This window comes from Odocoileus virginianus, chromosome 9 (genome assembly GCF_023699985.2).
Source record: "Odocoileus virginianus isolate 20LAN1187 ecotype Illinois chromosome 9, Ovbor_1.2, whole genome shotgun sequence".
NCBI lineage: Eukaryota > Metazoa > Chordata > Mammalia > Artiodactyla > Cervidae > Odocoileus > Odocoileus virginianus.
In genome coordinates this window covers 47,123,484-47,137,488 of record NC_069682.1, presented here as the reverse complement: position 1 = coordinate 47,137,488, position 14,005 = coordinate 47,123,484, and the positions used below count along the sequence as shown (strand labels likewise).

The 14,005-nt window shown below is 43.1% G+C and overlaps 1 protein-coding gene across 1 annotated transcript in view; it reads left to right on the top strand.

The window, feature by feature from the left end:
• The window catches only part of LOC110145826 (signal-regulatory protein beta-1-like), a 39,031-nt gene extending 27,094 nt beyond the window's left edge, over positions 1-11,937 (top strand). Inside the window, 5 exon segments of the mRNA XM_070472315.1 lie at positions 4,862-5,133; positions 5,136-5,181; positions 5,835-6,164; positions 8,899-9,007; positions 9,600-11,937. Of these exon segments, the coding sequence (XP_070328416.1) occupies positions 4,862-5,133; positions 5,136-5,181; positions 5,835-6,164; positions 8,899-8,999 (749 nt within the window). The 3' untranslated portion in view covers positions 9,000-9,007; positions 9,600-11,937.
• Positions 11,938-14,005: the final 2,068 nt, after the last annotated feature.

Genomic DNA, 14,005 nt, shown 5'->3' with positions numbered 1-14,005 from the left:
AAAACCACCACCACCCAAAATCTCCTTGAATTAACCATGGAACAGGCTCTTTTCATTGCCTTCCCAAAGGTTCAGAAGGTCCCTCACATTCAGACCCCGAGCCTGAGGTGACTACAAAACTCTCCCCACTTTCACCCGCATGATCCCAAATCCCTCATTCCATATCAGCACCTACAGCTGCCCTGTTTTTCAACAACTACTTAACACTCAGCATATGGAGATAGCATCGTTTATCTCACAGTCTTCTGTTGATGGAGACTAAGTTGTTCCTAACCTTGGGCTACTGAAACAGTGCTAAGATGGATAAGCTTTCCAAGTGTCACTCTGCTCAGAGGGGAAATACCCACTGGAAGTGGCATTGCTAGTTCAGACAGTATGTGAATTTTAATTTGTGTGATGATATTGCCTATTTTCCCTCCTAGTCTTGGTAGCAAATAATCTCCCCAAACATCTAGACATCAGCAGGGAAGGCATTTTTTCCTGATTTCTCAGATATTACTAAACTTCCCAGATGGTGGGTCCCCTGTTCAGTCTCAATACAGCTAGTAAGTGGCTCCACCATCTCTCAGATCTGCTGTCTCCCAGAGCTGTTCATCCTCTTCTCCAGGCTGCCTGCCCAGATGATTCCCTGGTTGAGAAAGGAGGGAGCGGAGGGGAGCCGCAGCCTGTCCGATGTTGAATCCTCCTTAGGCATTTACTCATTAACAACAGTGTTCAGAAGGAAAGGTTGTCTGTTTTCCATTTTTACAGATGAGGACCCTGAGGCTCAGAGAGGGAATCTGATTTGTGACCAGGCAGGAGAGCCAAGATCGAATCCCAGGCACCCACAGTCTCACAGCCCTGTTCTCTGCACACCCGACTGTGCTTGTCAAAGTCTTGAGAAGACTCCAGCCCTGTCCTCTTAAAATCTTATTTCATTCTTTTCTTTAGAGATAAACATTTTAAAAGGCGCTGTAAGGGAGGCAATTTCAGTTTTACAACCCAGATGAGACAGATCATTCAGTGTCACACGATGTGCTGAAAAGTTCCCCAATGACAGGGATCAACACTCTTAAAAGTATCAGGAGATTTTCTCCCCATTGTTGTGATGTTGTGCCTTCACCAGGCCCCTCTGGTGTAGGTCCAGGAAGGGTGGTGTGGACAGAGTCCAGAGGGGCCACTGTGATCCCAGCAGCACCGGACATGCCCATTGCTGGCGCTGCAGATTGAGGATGAGGAGGGGGAGGTGTTCCCTAGAGGGTGATGAGGGCCCATGTGAGCAAGAGTTCCTATTCTAGACTCAGGTGTCAGGAGCCCATGTCTTCCCTTGTTGTTCCAGGCTCCCCAGGGCTGGGCCCTCAGAGGTTACTCCTCCCTGTAGTTGATGAAGTCAGGAATCTGAGGCAAAAGAGGGGGTGGCAGGTGGTGTGGAGGCTCCTGAAGCTGGTGGGCACTTGCTCTGCTGATGGACATGAAAGCTTAGACTTGACAGGAAATACCAGGATACAGTCAGTGGGTGAGAAGAGACAGTCCCTTCATTTCTCTCAGCCTCAGTTTTCTCATCTGTAGAATGGTGATCATCATGTCTTTCAGGAGAATTAGAAGCATTTGAGGAGCTTTGTCCAAATCACCAGCACAGAGTAGGGACTCCTAACCAAAGGTGTTATTTCAAGTCTGAGACCCCAGTTCCCTGTACTGGGCCCCCCTTCCTCACCTGTAGAAAGAGGATGATCACACAACCTTTGCAGGGTGTCCTGAGGACAGAATGACCTGGTGAAGGAGAGCCCCTCGGGGAGCGATGGTGCTGACCTCCCAGGCTGTGGGGTCCTGGGCATGTCTCCGTTCCCTCTTGTCCTCAGTTTCCCCATCTATGAAATGGTGATCACACAACTTTAAGAGGTCTGTGATTGACTGAAGAGGGCTAGGAAGCTCTGGATTGGGGGTGGGGTGTTAGGGTGTTCCTGAGCTCAGAGCAGTGTCTGAGAGCCGGGGCCAAACCCCTGCCTGGTAACTCACCCCAACTCTGCCCCGTCCCAGTGCTGGGACCTCTGCCGAATCTCTCCCCACTCTGGGCCTAAGTGTCTTCATCCCTCAGTGACAGCTCTGTCCTCACAGAGCAGCTGAAAGGACTGAATGAGGGACACATGTCAAGAGCTTAGAGCAGACCCTGGCATGTGATACACGTTCCACCCACATGAGCCCTGATGCGTTGGGGCCAGAAGACCTCAGACAGGGTCACTTTCCCTAGGACTCAGTACAGCTGAGTTACTGTGGAGCTGGGTGCCTTTCAACCTCAGCTGCTCATTGGAATCACCTGGGAGATGGTGACAAGATTGCAGGACCCTGGCTGTACCCTAGAAATTCTGATTTAAGTGCACAGACATGGCCTGGGCAGCTGAGTGTCTTAACTCCTGTGGAGGATGCTGGTGGATGTGGAGGATGCTAGGGCAGAGGAGCCTGAGCTGTGTGTTCTCTGAGGTCACCGAGAGGGAAGGCTGTGGTTTTTCCCTGATAGAGGTCGGTCCCCTGTTGTACCTGGGTTATAAGAACAGCTCTCCCAGGTGTGAGTGCTTCAGAACAAACTGTGATGGTGGCAGATCTTAGGAGGCCCAAGAAACTCAGCCTGAGTGGAGTGGCAAGGAGACCCACACCCCAACAGAGCTCACCTGGGTTGATAGGGCCTTCCTACTCACTCAGACCATCCTGTTCAGACCAGAGCTTCATCACCGGGGAAATCTTCCCATCTTTAGACACCTGTGTGCCTAAACAGACATTGGAATCCCTGCAAACACTCCCTTCTCAGCCTGGAGCCCTCTGGCCTCAACAACTACAGTGAGACTGATGAAATCTGTCCTCTCTCCTTTCAGAATGCTTCCAGCTTCTATAAAAAGCTAATCTGCAGGAAAATGCTGGCGGTCTCTTGTGTGTTTTGAAAGCTAATTCCCCAAACTTATTTCTGATGGGATTATCTTTATAATTGGGGACAGATTCATAATTTGGTGTTTCTACTTTTTTTTTTTAATGTCAGTTTTTGCATGGAAGCTGTTTGGAGCAGAATATGACTCTCCTTGGTGCTTCAGTTATGCTTTTGTTTTGGCTTCTTACTGCCTAAAAAATAAATACGTAGTTTCAGAACTAGAATGACCAGATCTTATTATAACAAGGACATCTCTTGGTGGCTTAGATGGTAAAGAATGTGCCTGCAATGCCAGAGACCTGGGTTGAATCCCTGGGTCAGGAAGATCCCCTGAAGAAGGAAATGGCAACCCACTCCAGTATTCTTGCCTGGAGAATCTCATAGACAGAGGAGCCTAGGATGCTAATCCATGGGGTCGCAGAGTCGGACACAACTGAACAACTAACACTTTCACTTTTCTTTTATGATAAGATCATGCATGTTATTGATTAAGCACCTACTATACGTCAAGCTCTGTGTTTTATATACATCCTCATCTTACCAGGTGGTGCTTGCATCCACTTTGTCCAGAAGTAGTGAGGCTCAAGGGTAAAAAACTGGGACACTAAAATCAATCAGTCCTGTGTGCAGTGAGGTGAACTCTGACCTTAATTGCCGTGTGTCCTTGGACAGCCTCACTCTCCCTGAATTTTGTCCTATATATGGGGCCACACTCAGGCCTTCCTCTCAGGGCTGTGGAGGGGATTAGAGAGCTGAGGGTGATCAAAATATCAGACCATCTTTAGGCTCTGAGGAAACTCCGGACAAGTAGTAACTGAACACAGTATTCTGTCCCTTTAGGGATGTCCAGGATGATGGTATTTATACAATTTGACATATTAAGGTAGTTAATATGAGGCACATATAGCTATATATATCCTCAAGTGTTTGATAAGTTTTAGAAAGCAAGTTAAATATTTAGAAATGCAAATATCTGTAATGTTTGCTATCTACAGCTTACAGGAGGTATTGGGTAATAATGAACAATTGAGAGACACCCTACAGGACTCCTCTACAGGGATCCTCATATTTGACTCGCTGATTTGTATGAATCTGGGTTTTTTGCAGGCCTGTGTCTGTGTCTCTATGGATTTAATAACAGTTAAGAAGCTAAGCACCTGTGGTTTCTTAGCACTCAGTGATTTTTTTTTTTCAACCCAAAACTAACCCAAGATAAAAACCCGACTCAGAAAAATACAGATTTGTACCCTTCCTTTGAAATTCAGAGATTGATATATTAGTCCTACTGGCATTTTTGTGGGAAGAATGAAAACAGTGAAGGAAATTCATAAATACTTGAAAGACAGCTTGGCTATAAATAGAGTCCAGGTTAAAGAAACATATGTATTTGTTTAGTTTTATGAAGCATCTTGTTTTACTCCCAGCAAAAACACTTCCATCACCTGATTTAAACGTCACTGAAGCCTGGGCAGGATAATGCCAGCTGCCTTCTTTCATAGATGAGGAGCTAGAAGGTGCCACAGCCACACGTCTGGTCTGCTGGCCACCCTGCCTCAGCTTCTGTGTGGTCCTGCTGTGCTCCTGTGTCCCCGCATTTCCTTCTGCAAATGCATTTTCTGAAGTTAGTTAAGTTTTCCTGGCGAGCCCAGTTAGGAATAGTTAATAAAAGGGTGAGTCCAAAAAGTAATTTTTTTCCTGTGCCCAGATTGGTGGGAAATCACCTGGCAGAGGAAAGAAGGTGGACTCAACTCAGGTCTGAAATTCCAGTCAGCCCTGACCCTGATTCAAAGTCACCCCTGGGAACCTGTATGTTTCCCTTAAGATGACGATGGTAACACTGCTCTCCCCCAGCTATGTGAAGAATTTAAAAATAATATATTTGCAATTTCTTAACATTGTCACAAGCTTTTTGTTAGTGATGATAATCACAATTATGTTCATTGTTTATAAATATTCCATTTGTAGCCAAGTCATCCCTGCCCATGGTATCCAGCCCTACAGTGAGGGCTACACCTGAGCAGACAGTGAGCTTCACCTGCAAATCTCATGGCTTCTCCCCTAGAAACATCTCCCTTAAATGGTTCAAAAATGGCAATGAGCTCTCAGCCTCCCAGACCAGTGTGGATCCAGAGGGAGACAGCATTTCCTACAGCATCTCCAGCACAACGAAGGTGCTGCTGGCCCCGGGGGATGTTCACTCCCAGGTCATCTGCGAGGTGGCCCATGTCACCCTGCAGGGGGCCCTCCTCTCCACGGGACTGCCAACTTGTCTGAGACTATCCCAGGTAGATGCCCCTCATGTCAGCTCAAGCCCACTCCTGCCCCCTAGGCCCCAGCTAGCTCCCCCAACCTGTTTTTTTGCTCCAGGCCTTGAATTGCCTGGAATCTACTTCCTGACATTCCTGCCCAACACCAGGCTTCTAGTTGAGCTGTTCACTCACTACTATGGACACCTGTGCCAAACACGAGGCTGAATAGTTTTCTTTACTTTATCAATGGTTTCTCCAATTACTGAGCACCTACTATAAGCCATGGAGAAGGAGCACCTACTATAAGCCGCTCCAGTGTTCTTGCCTGGAGAGTCCCATAGACAGAAGTCTCTCGGACTGCAGTCCCCAGGGTCACAAGAAGTCAGACACGACTGAGTGACTAGGCAACACCATTAGCCAGGCCCTTATGTGCCTAGGGGTTTCATTTATTTTGCTGCAGTTATGTTCCTACTGTATGATAGGGGCTGATCTTGCTGATTGTAAACATTATAACCCTAATAGAAGCTCTCCGTTTTTGAGCACCTACTGTGTGCCCTGAACTGTACTTAGTGATTTCATTCCTATGCAGAGAGACCCTCAGTGTTTGAGCACTTGCTGCCTGCCTGCCTCTGACCTGGGTGCGGTGACCTGTCCCATATTGGCAGAGCTTCCTCCCTGTGATCTTTCAGTTTTATCCACCTTGGAGCTTACACAACACCCCATGGGGAACCAGGTGAATGTCATTACCCGCCAGGTGAACAAGTTCTACCCCAGAGACCTGCAGCTGACCTGGTTGGAGAATGGAATCATATTCTGAACAGAAGTGACCTTGGCCCTCATAGAAAACAAGGATGGAACCTTTAACTGGATGAGCTGGCTCCTGGTGAACCCTTCTGCCCACGGGGAGGCTGTGGTGCTCACCTGCCAGGTGGAGCATGACAGGCAGCTGGCAGTCACCAAAAACCATACCCTGGAGGTCTCTGCTCCCCAGAAGGACCAGGGCACCCACAAACTCCCTGGTGAGGACTCCACTCCAACTGACCCAATTATTTGTTTTTATATAATGAAGGGAGTACTTCATGCTTTTTATTGAACAATGTAGAAGTCAATAGATATAAACTAGAACTTTAAAGTGAATTCCCTCCTAACCTAAAGTATGATATATTCTTTATAGATCCTTTGACATAAACATCCATGACATTAAGAAAGAGAGGAAGGAGGAATATCATCCTGTTCAGTGTCCTGCCTCTTTCTTTCTTCAAATAACTGTTTCTGTGTCTGCCCACATGCCATCTCCTTATTCTTTCTAACCTCTGCCTGGTCTCTCTTTAGCCTAGATTTTTCCATCCATATCAGGAACATCACACCAGTAAATGTCTGTACTTACTACTCTGAAATTCTGGGGGAGCCCTGAGGACATGAAGTTGGAGTTGCACCAGGCACCCGGGTGACCGTGAGTGGTCACTGCACTCACTTTGTGACAGTGGACCAGAAATGATCACAACCGCTCACTGCACATTAATTAAATGTAACTGTCAGTTCATCTCCTTTTGTGCTTCAGCCACCCAGAGGGCTTTGAGTTTATAGAAGGGACTCAGGGAGCAGTGGGGATGGGGGTGGGTCTTGTGTTGTTGAAGATTTGTTGCCTTTAGTCCAGGTCATTGGGCTAAAGTAATCAAGGTGAATGAGTTCCTGAGGACAGGAATCCCAAGCCTGCACAAGAGATACATGCTAATTACAGACTTGTTCTCCCACAGCTTGGACTTGTTCCAAGGATAGTACCCCCCTCCCTTTATATAAATAAAGCATCTTGTAGACTGTCATGTAACATCAAGAGAGGGTCAAGTCAGGTTTCCAGGACTCTTTCTCCAGAAGACGTTTCAAAGGCCCACATTTCTTCCAACATGTCCTATGGTATTGTCCTCATCTACTGGGTCAATGCTGGGTCACTGAGTGTCCATGTCCCTGCCTGCTGGAAGAATTAAGAGAGGAAAGAGAAAGCAAACAACTTCCTTTAAACAACTGATATAGAGAAGTTGCATAATTGTGTCCACAACTTATGTGTGTCAATGGTGTCTGCAATTGTGTGGTCTTTTGGTTAGGGACATTATTTTCTATAAAACTAATACCAATGCACACTTTATATAATCAATACTAATTCCCAATATCATTTAAAGTGGAATATAAATTCAAATTTTTTCAAAATATCTTTTATTATTATTTTTTGTTCACCAAAATTGTTTTTAATTCATCTGTAAGTTTTTGGCAAAATTTTCCCATGACACCAGGTGGGTCATGAGAATCTTTTTTTTTTTTAAATTTGAAACAAAATTTCAATTGTTTAAGACTATTCAGAACATTCATTTCTTACTGTGTGAGCTGTGGTAGGCTGTGCTTTTTGAGTTATTTGTTCCATTGTCTCTGAGTTTTCAAATTGCTGTCTGTACAGTTGTTCATAAAATTCTCTTATTATCCACTGATACCTGCAGAGTCTGCACTAATGTCCTCTGTTTCCATTCCTGTTATTGGAAATGTGTCATTCTTTCTTTTTTATTTGTCAATTGTACTAGAAGCATTTCATATTAATGGTGTTTTGAAAGAACACACTCTTTGTTTCAGTTATTTTCTCTATTATTTTTGTTTTAAGTTTCATTGATTTTTGTTTTCTGTTTTTGATTTCATTTATTTTTCTTATTTATGTATTATTTCCTCTCTTCCTTTTGCTTTAGGTTATCTTGCTCCTCATTTTCTAATTTCTTGAAGCAGAAATTTAAATTATTGGTTTAGACTTTCTCTTTTCCTAGTGCCACATCTGGGTCTCTTTTTGTGCTAGGGAATTAGGAGAGTGGACCTGGGTGGCTGACTGCCACAAATACATACATACATACACACACACACACACACACACACAGATATGCTTAATATAGTTGTAGAGGTCAGATGTCTATGGTGGTGGCTGGGCTGTGTTCCCGCCAAAGGCTTTAGAGGAGAATCCATTTCCTTTCCCTTTCCAGCTCCCAGAGGTGCCCACACTCCTTGGCAAAGGGCCCCACATCATGCTGACCTCTGCTTCTGACATCGCACCTCCTTCTCTGACTCTCCTGCCTCCATCTTTTATTTGTAAGAATCTTTGTGATCACATGGGCTCCACTCAGAAAATCCAAGATAATGTGCCATCTCAAGATCTTTAACTTGATCACTACTGATCACCTCTTTGACATATATAGTAATCTATGCACAGATTTGGGGGATTGTGTGCCAATCATATTAAATCAAGAATAGGTTGAAACCCCTTCCTGTGATCTATGCACTGTTCTGCAGGACATTTTTTTAAAATATTTTCAAAGTTTAGGCAAATTTAATATTGGTGGTGTTATCTTCAAATATTTAGATTCCTGACCTTATCAGACTTGACTATTTCTCCTGAAATTTTTCTAATGGCTGGCTGAGGATGGGATTGCAGCCTAGTGAGTGATTGTGCACTAGGACTTGCTGAATTTTCTCTTGTCTCACAGTTATTTTCATACTCTGGAATTTTCTCTTCAAGTAATAGGACCCTTGCAGCCTGAGAAAAGAGAGTGTGAGATGAGGGATTCCTGTACCTTAATGTCTGCCTCAAGCTTGAGGCCAGGAGGCAGGTCAAAGCCACAGAGTGTTGGTGGGCCCAGGTGGCCTCAGATGGAGTAAGTGGAAGCCCTGGGAATGGTTCCTCTGTGATCCTTCTAATCAATCCTCTTATCACCTGATTTCCAGGCCCAGGACAGTCTTTGCCTCTCCTGGTAGTTTCCCTCCTAGGCCCCAAGGTGCTGTTATTGGTTGGCGTCTCCATCATCTTAATCTGCAAGAAGTTTTGAGCGTAAATGTAAGTTGGGGTGGGATGGAGGGCAGGACAAGTTCTGTCCTAGAGCTTGGGGAGGCTACTCATAGACCACATGAGGTCAGGGCCCACGTTGAGTTAAAAGAGGGTGAAGTAGCTCCCTCAATCTCCTCAGGAGACCCTGCTTCCCTCTCAACATTACCCAGTTCTCAGGAGGTGTGTGAGGACCTGGAGGAGATGGGCTGGATCAGGGGTTTTCAAAGGGTGTCCACAGAGTCTTAGGGGTTCAGAGGGTACTGAATGAGGAACACCTGAGTCAGTGGTTCGCTTAAAATCTGGGACTTCTTGGGACAAAAGAAATCCATATTTTAGGGCAATGTTGAGAAGTTTAGATCAGCTGTTCTGAGGGGTGTCTTGCTCTGACCCTCTGTGTAACAGAGTAGAAAGGCTTAGGAAGGGGCATCAGGGGTGTAGAATCTGGGGAGGAGGGAAAGAGGCTGAGTGGGCAAAGTCCTATCTCAGGAGCTGCCCATCCTCTCAGGACAGGCATCCTAGGAAGAGAACACGTGGGTACATCAGAGGAATTCATGAATTGTTTCTTGAGTGACGAGCACATAACTATGACATTTTCCCACAGCCCCATCCTTCCTGCCTGCTTGGGGCCACCCTCTGTCTCTGCTGCCTCCTTCCCTCCCTGAAGGGCCCAGCCTTGGAGAAGGACCCAGCTAGAAGCTCCCACAACTTTGCTCCAAATGCCTCCCTTCCATGGAGACCTGCCTGCTCACATGTTTCTGAAGCCCCCAGAGCTGAGTCTTCATACTTGTTCCTGAGTGGGGATCACAGGAAGTAGTTCTGGGGAATGACTCATGACATATCCCTGGAATTTGAGAAATAACTCAGATCAACACAGATCAGGTTATCTCTCATCTGTAACCCTGGACTTGGCTCACACTAATGTTCTCTGCAGAGAAGTTATTCTGTCTTCTGTTCACTAGACTCCTCACCGTTTGAGTATAAATGATGCCCTATCTTGGTTTTAAGAAAAATTATTCTTCTTCCTCATTGTCTCAATAGCCTATTTTTCAAACCCAAAGAGTAATGTTCCCTCCTCTCTCTGTGATGGGAAGCGTAGTCTTTCTATCATTTTGCATCCTTCCCAACCCCGTTGCTCATGGTAAATACACTATGTCCAGAAGCCTGGTGTCATCTTTGATTGCTCTTTCTTTTGTATCACATATTCAGTTCTGTCTTTAAAGTGATTATGTCCAGTAACGTGATGGTAAATCTTTAACAACTGATTGTTAAAAAGAAAAAATAAGCCTAATTAGTAGTACATGTCAAATTCTTGATGTAAAATGCTTTCAGTGTGGTCAAATTCAAGTTCACAACCATTTAGCAACTTAAAAAATTCCTGAAAATGTAAATGTTGTCTCTCTTGAGCCAGTCCAAGCCTCTCACAGCTCACCGCTGAACTCTCCTTAATCTGCACACTCTCACCCCCATCACCACTCCCTGTCCCAGACACTATCATCCCTTCCTGCACCACTGCTATGGTCTCTAACTGGCTTTCCTGTTTCAGGCACAGTGATTCTCAGAATGTCAGTCAAATCCTATCTCTACCCTCACCTTCTTCCTCCAACATGACTGCTTGGCTCACTCTTTTCCTTCCTTGCAGTCTCTGCTCAAATGTCACTTTACCAAGGCACCTTTCCTATACCACACTGTGTAAAGTATCAATTCCATTCTCACCATGGCATTCCATGAGCTCTTAACCTGGTTAGTTAGTTTCCTGAGCACTTATTACCATCTGACATATAAAAGATAGGCAGCTCTCACTTTGAATGGTAAAGAAGGACTATAAAAATTACTGTGTAAATGGAATCATGGAATCCAATCTCAGTAATGTTGGGATGAATAATGATTGTTTTGTGACTTTTAAAATTTGTTTTTAAAGCATTAGAAACTCTCTGTCAGCTACTAACAATATATAGTTTGACAAAGTAGAAACATTGAGTATTAAATCAATTAATTTCTTTATAAAAACTTATCTAAAGTGTTTGAACAGTGCCTGGTTTCTTCTTCTTGTATAATTTACAATATAAGAGCATCTGTTTTACAGCTTGGTGAATTATGCTCCTTGGTAAGTTTGGATCAATTTCCGACATTTTATGCTTGTACTCTCAAAGTTGTGAAATCTTTACAAAACTTCCTTTAATTTGAAATATTTGCTGCTGTCACTTCCTCAGGGAATTTTCACCCTTTTCTTACCACCCACCAGTTTCCTCATTTATGTCGTAAGTTGGCCTTCACTAAGTGCTTCTGACTGCATATCTGGAATCTTTCTTACAGTATAAAGTTACTACTCAACTATTTTTTCTGTAATCCATTTGCATTCAATTTGAATATAACTTCTGGAATCATCACTTTTTGTCTCTCCATTGCACTTTTATTTGTTGCCAATTCCCTTTTACAATTATTCAGTTTGTAAATGACATGTGAGTTCTTTATTGGGAGAAAGGAGACAACACAGCTATTTATTTTTCTGTCTGTGCCAAAACAGAGTAACAGAGTCACAGTGACCAATCCTGCAGACTTCTGAAGAATTAACAGGATTGGTTATTGATCATGATGATCATCTGTTAGTACTTAGTGATTTGTGGACTGACATAGAGTTAGCAGCAAAGTTGTACTTCATGTAATTGTTCACAGTAAATTTCCTGTGACAACTGAAATCTGAACCATGTGTTGGGGGTTGATGTTATTCAACTAAACTGAAACTAATGCACCCTGCAACATGAACTCTGATGTATGTGCTGTCTCTTCCTCAAACAAGATGTCAGTTTTATGAGAATAGACTGAATCCTCAGTTGCCAGAACATTGACTGCCACCTACCAGGCCATTAATGTTTAATAAATGAATGAATTAGTTTTTACTAAATGTTGGAATTCAAAATAAAAATTATCTAATTTAGTCACCTGGCTCTTGTGTTCTAAAGTCCTTTCGTTAAAGGCTAAACTCCTCACTTTGTGTTTAGAAGTCTTATAAAAAATTCAGTATCCTTCAGAATATAAGGAAGTGAAAAGCCAAAAGAAAATGAAACTAAAATGCAAAAACTGACATTTACTAGAGTTTGTCAAAGGGTCTCAGGAAACAACAGAAAGAGGCCCCAATAGACAAAGCTGGAACAATTTGAGCAACAAATATATTAAGTATTGGATGTAATGCTTTTGTCACCTCAAAATTCATCTTTAAAATGTTAATGCCCAATGTACCATGCTTCCAGTCGGTGCATTTGGAGCACAACTAGTTCACAAGGGATCCTCTATCATGAATGGGATTGCTGCTGCTGCTGCTGCTAAGTCGCTTCAGTAGTGTCCGACTCTGTGCGACCCCATAGATTGCAGCCCACTGGGCTCCCCCATCCCTGGGATTCTCCAGGCAAGAACACTGGAGTGTACTTTCCAAAAGAGATCCACAAGGTCTTCCTAGTTCCTTCTGTCATGTGAGGATACAATGAGAAATTTGCAATCCAAAAGAGGGATTTTGGATCAATCCAAAACTATGCTGCTACTATGATAGTGGAATTTGGGCCTCCAGAACTGTGAGCAATAAATTTCTGTTTTCTATCACTCAGTCTGTGATATTTTGTTATAGCAGCCAAAATAAGCTAGGATTGCAACTTCAAATATCAAATAAATATCTGTGAACCCATACTGATGTAAATAAATCATTGAATATATTAATGAGTGGAGCAGAATTTTTAAAAATCTTCTGTACAGGAAAGTCCTAAATAATTTGTGTAGATACTTCACTCCAAAAAAGGGAAACCCATTTTACCACTCCTGAGGTATGGGCTTATGTGGTGACTCATTTCCAAAGAAGAGAGAATGGAAGGAGGAAAAAGCGTAACTTTATGGTGGGGAAATTTGACAAATACAAATGATCCAGGTCATTAAATGTTCTTCAACAATCAAAATCAATATCAATAGGCATAAGTCATGTAGATCTGATGAAAATGGCACTTTTCCTCTGGGACTTTCTTCCCATAAAACCTATAACCATCATTTAATTATGAAAAAGGCATTAGATAAGTTGTAGTAGAGGGACATCCTACAATAAATTTGAGAAGTAATTATCATATCTGTCAAAATCGTCAAAAATAAGGAAAGTCGGGAAACATATCACAGCTGAAAGGACCCCAAGGAGAAACATGACAAGTAATGTGTGTGGTACACATCCTGTGTGATCCTACACAGGATCGTTGAAAAGACAAGGATTTTATGAAAAATTTAAGGAAGCCTGTTATGGCCCAAATGTTTGTGTCCTTCCAAAATTCATTTGTTCAAATTTAATCCCTGATGTGATGGTATTTGGAGGTGGGTCTTTGTGAAGGACTTAAGTCTTAAGGGTGGAGCCCTTTCCTAGAATGTCATATATTTGGAATCATGCAGCATGTAGATTTTTACTTTCAGTTATTAAAAACAATTTAAGATTCCTCCACATCTATTGAAGAATTGAGAGCTGATTTCATTTTAGTCAAGAATAATATTTGATTATCTGGATTCACCAATTTTTTTACCAACTCATCTAGGTGATTTTCAAGTTTTTGCAAGTATGAATAAAGCTGCTATGAACTTCAGGGAGAATATTTTCCAGGACTCTCTCCTGATACCTTAAATATCCCTTGGATTGTAGATGGCATGCTCCATCTGTGTCACAACATCTTCTTTCTGTGAATGACAGCTAAACTGTGCCTGAACTCCTGATTCACACAAGTATGAAATAATAGACTTGCGTTTTTTAAGCTACTATGTTTGTGGTAACATGTCATTAAGCAATAGAAAACATATGCACTGAAACTGAAAAATCCATCAAGAGGAAGTCTTCCGTAGTTTCACAGAACTCATCTTCCAAGCAGTCTGTGCATCTTTCGTGAACGTGAACTTCATGACAATGTTGCTTATGTACCACCCAAGAACACATCCAAGAACAATTAACTACTAAGGAATAACATTTTGTTGGCTAGGGCTGAGCATTGATTA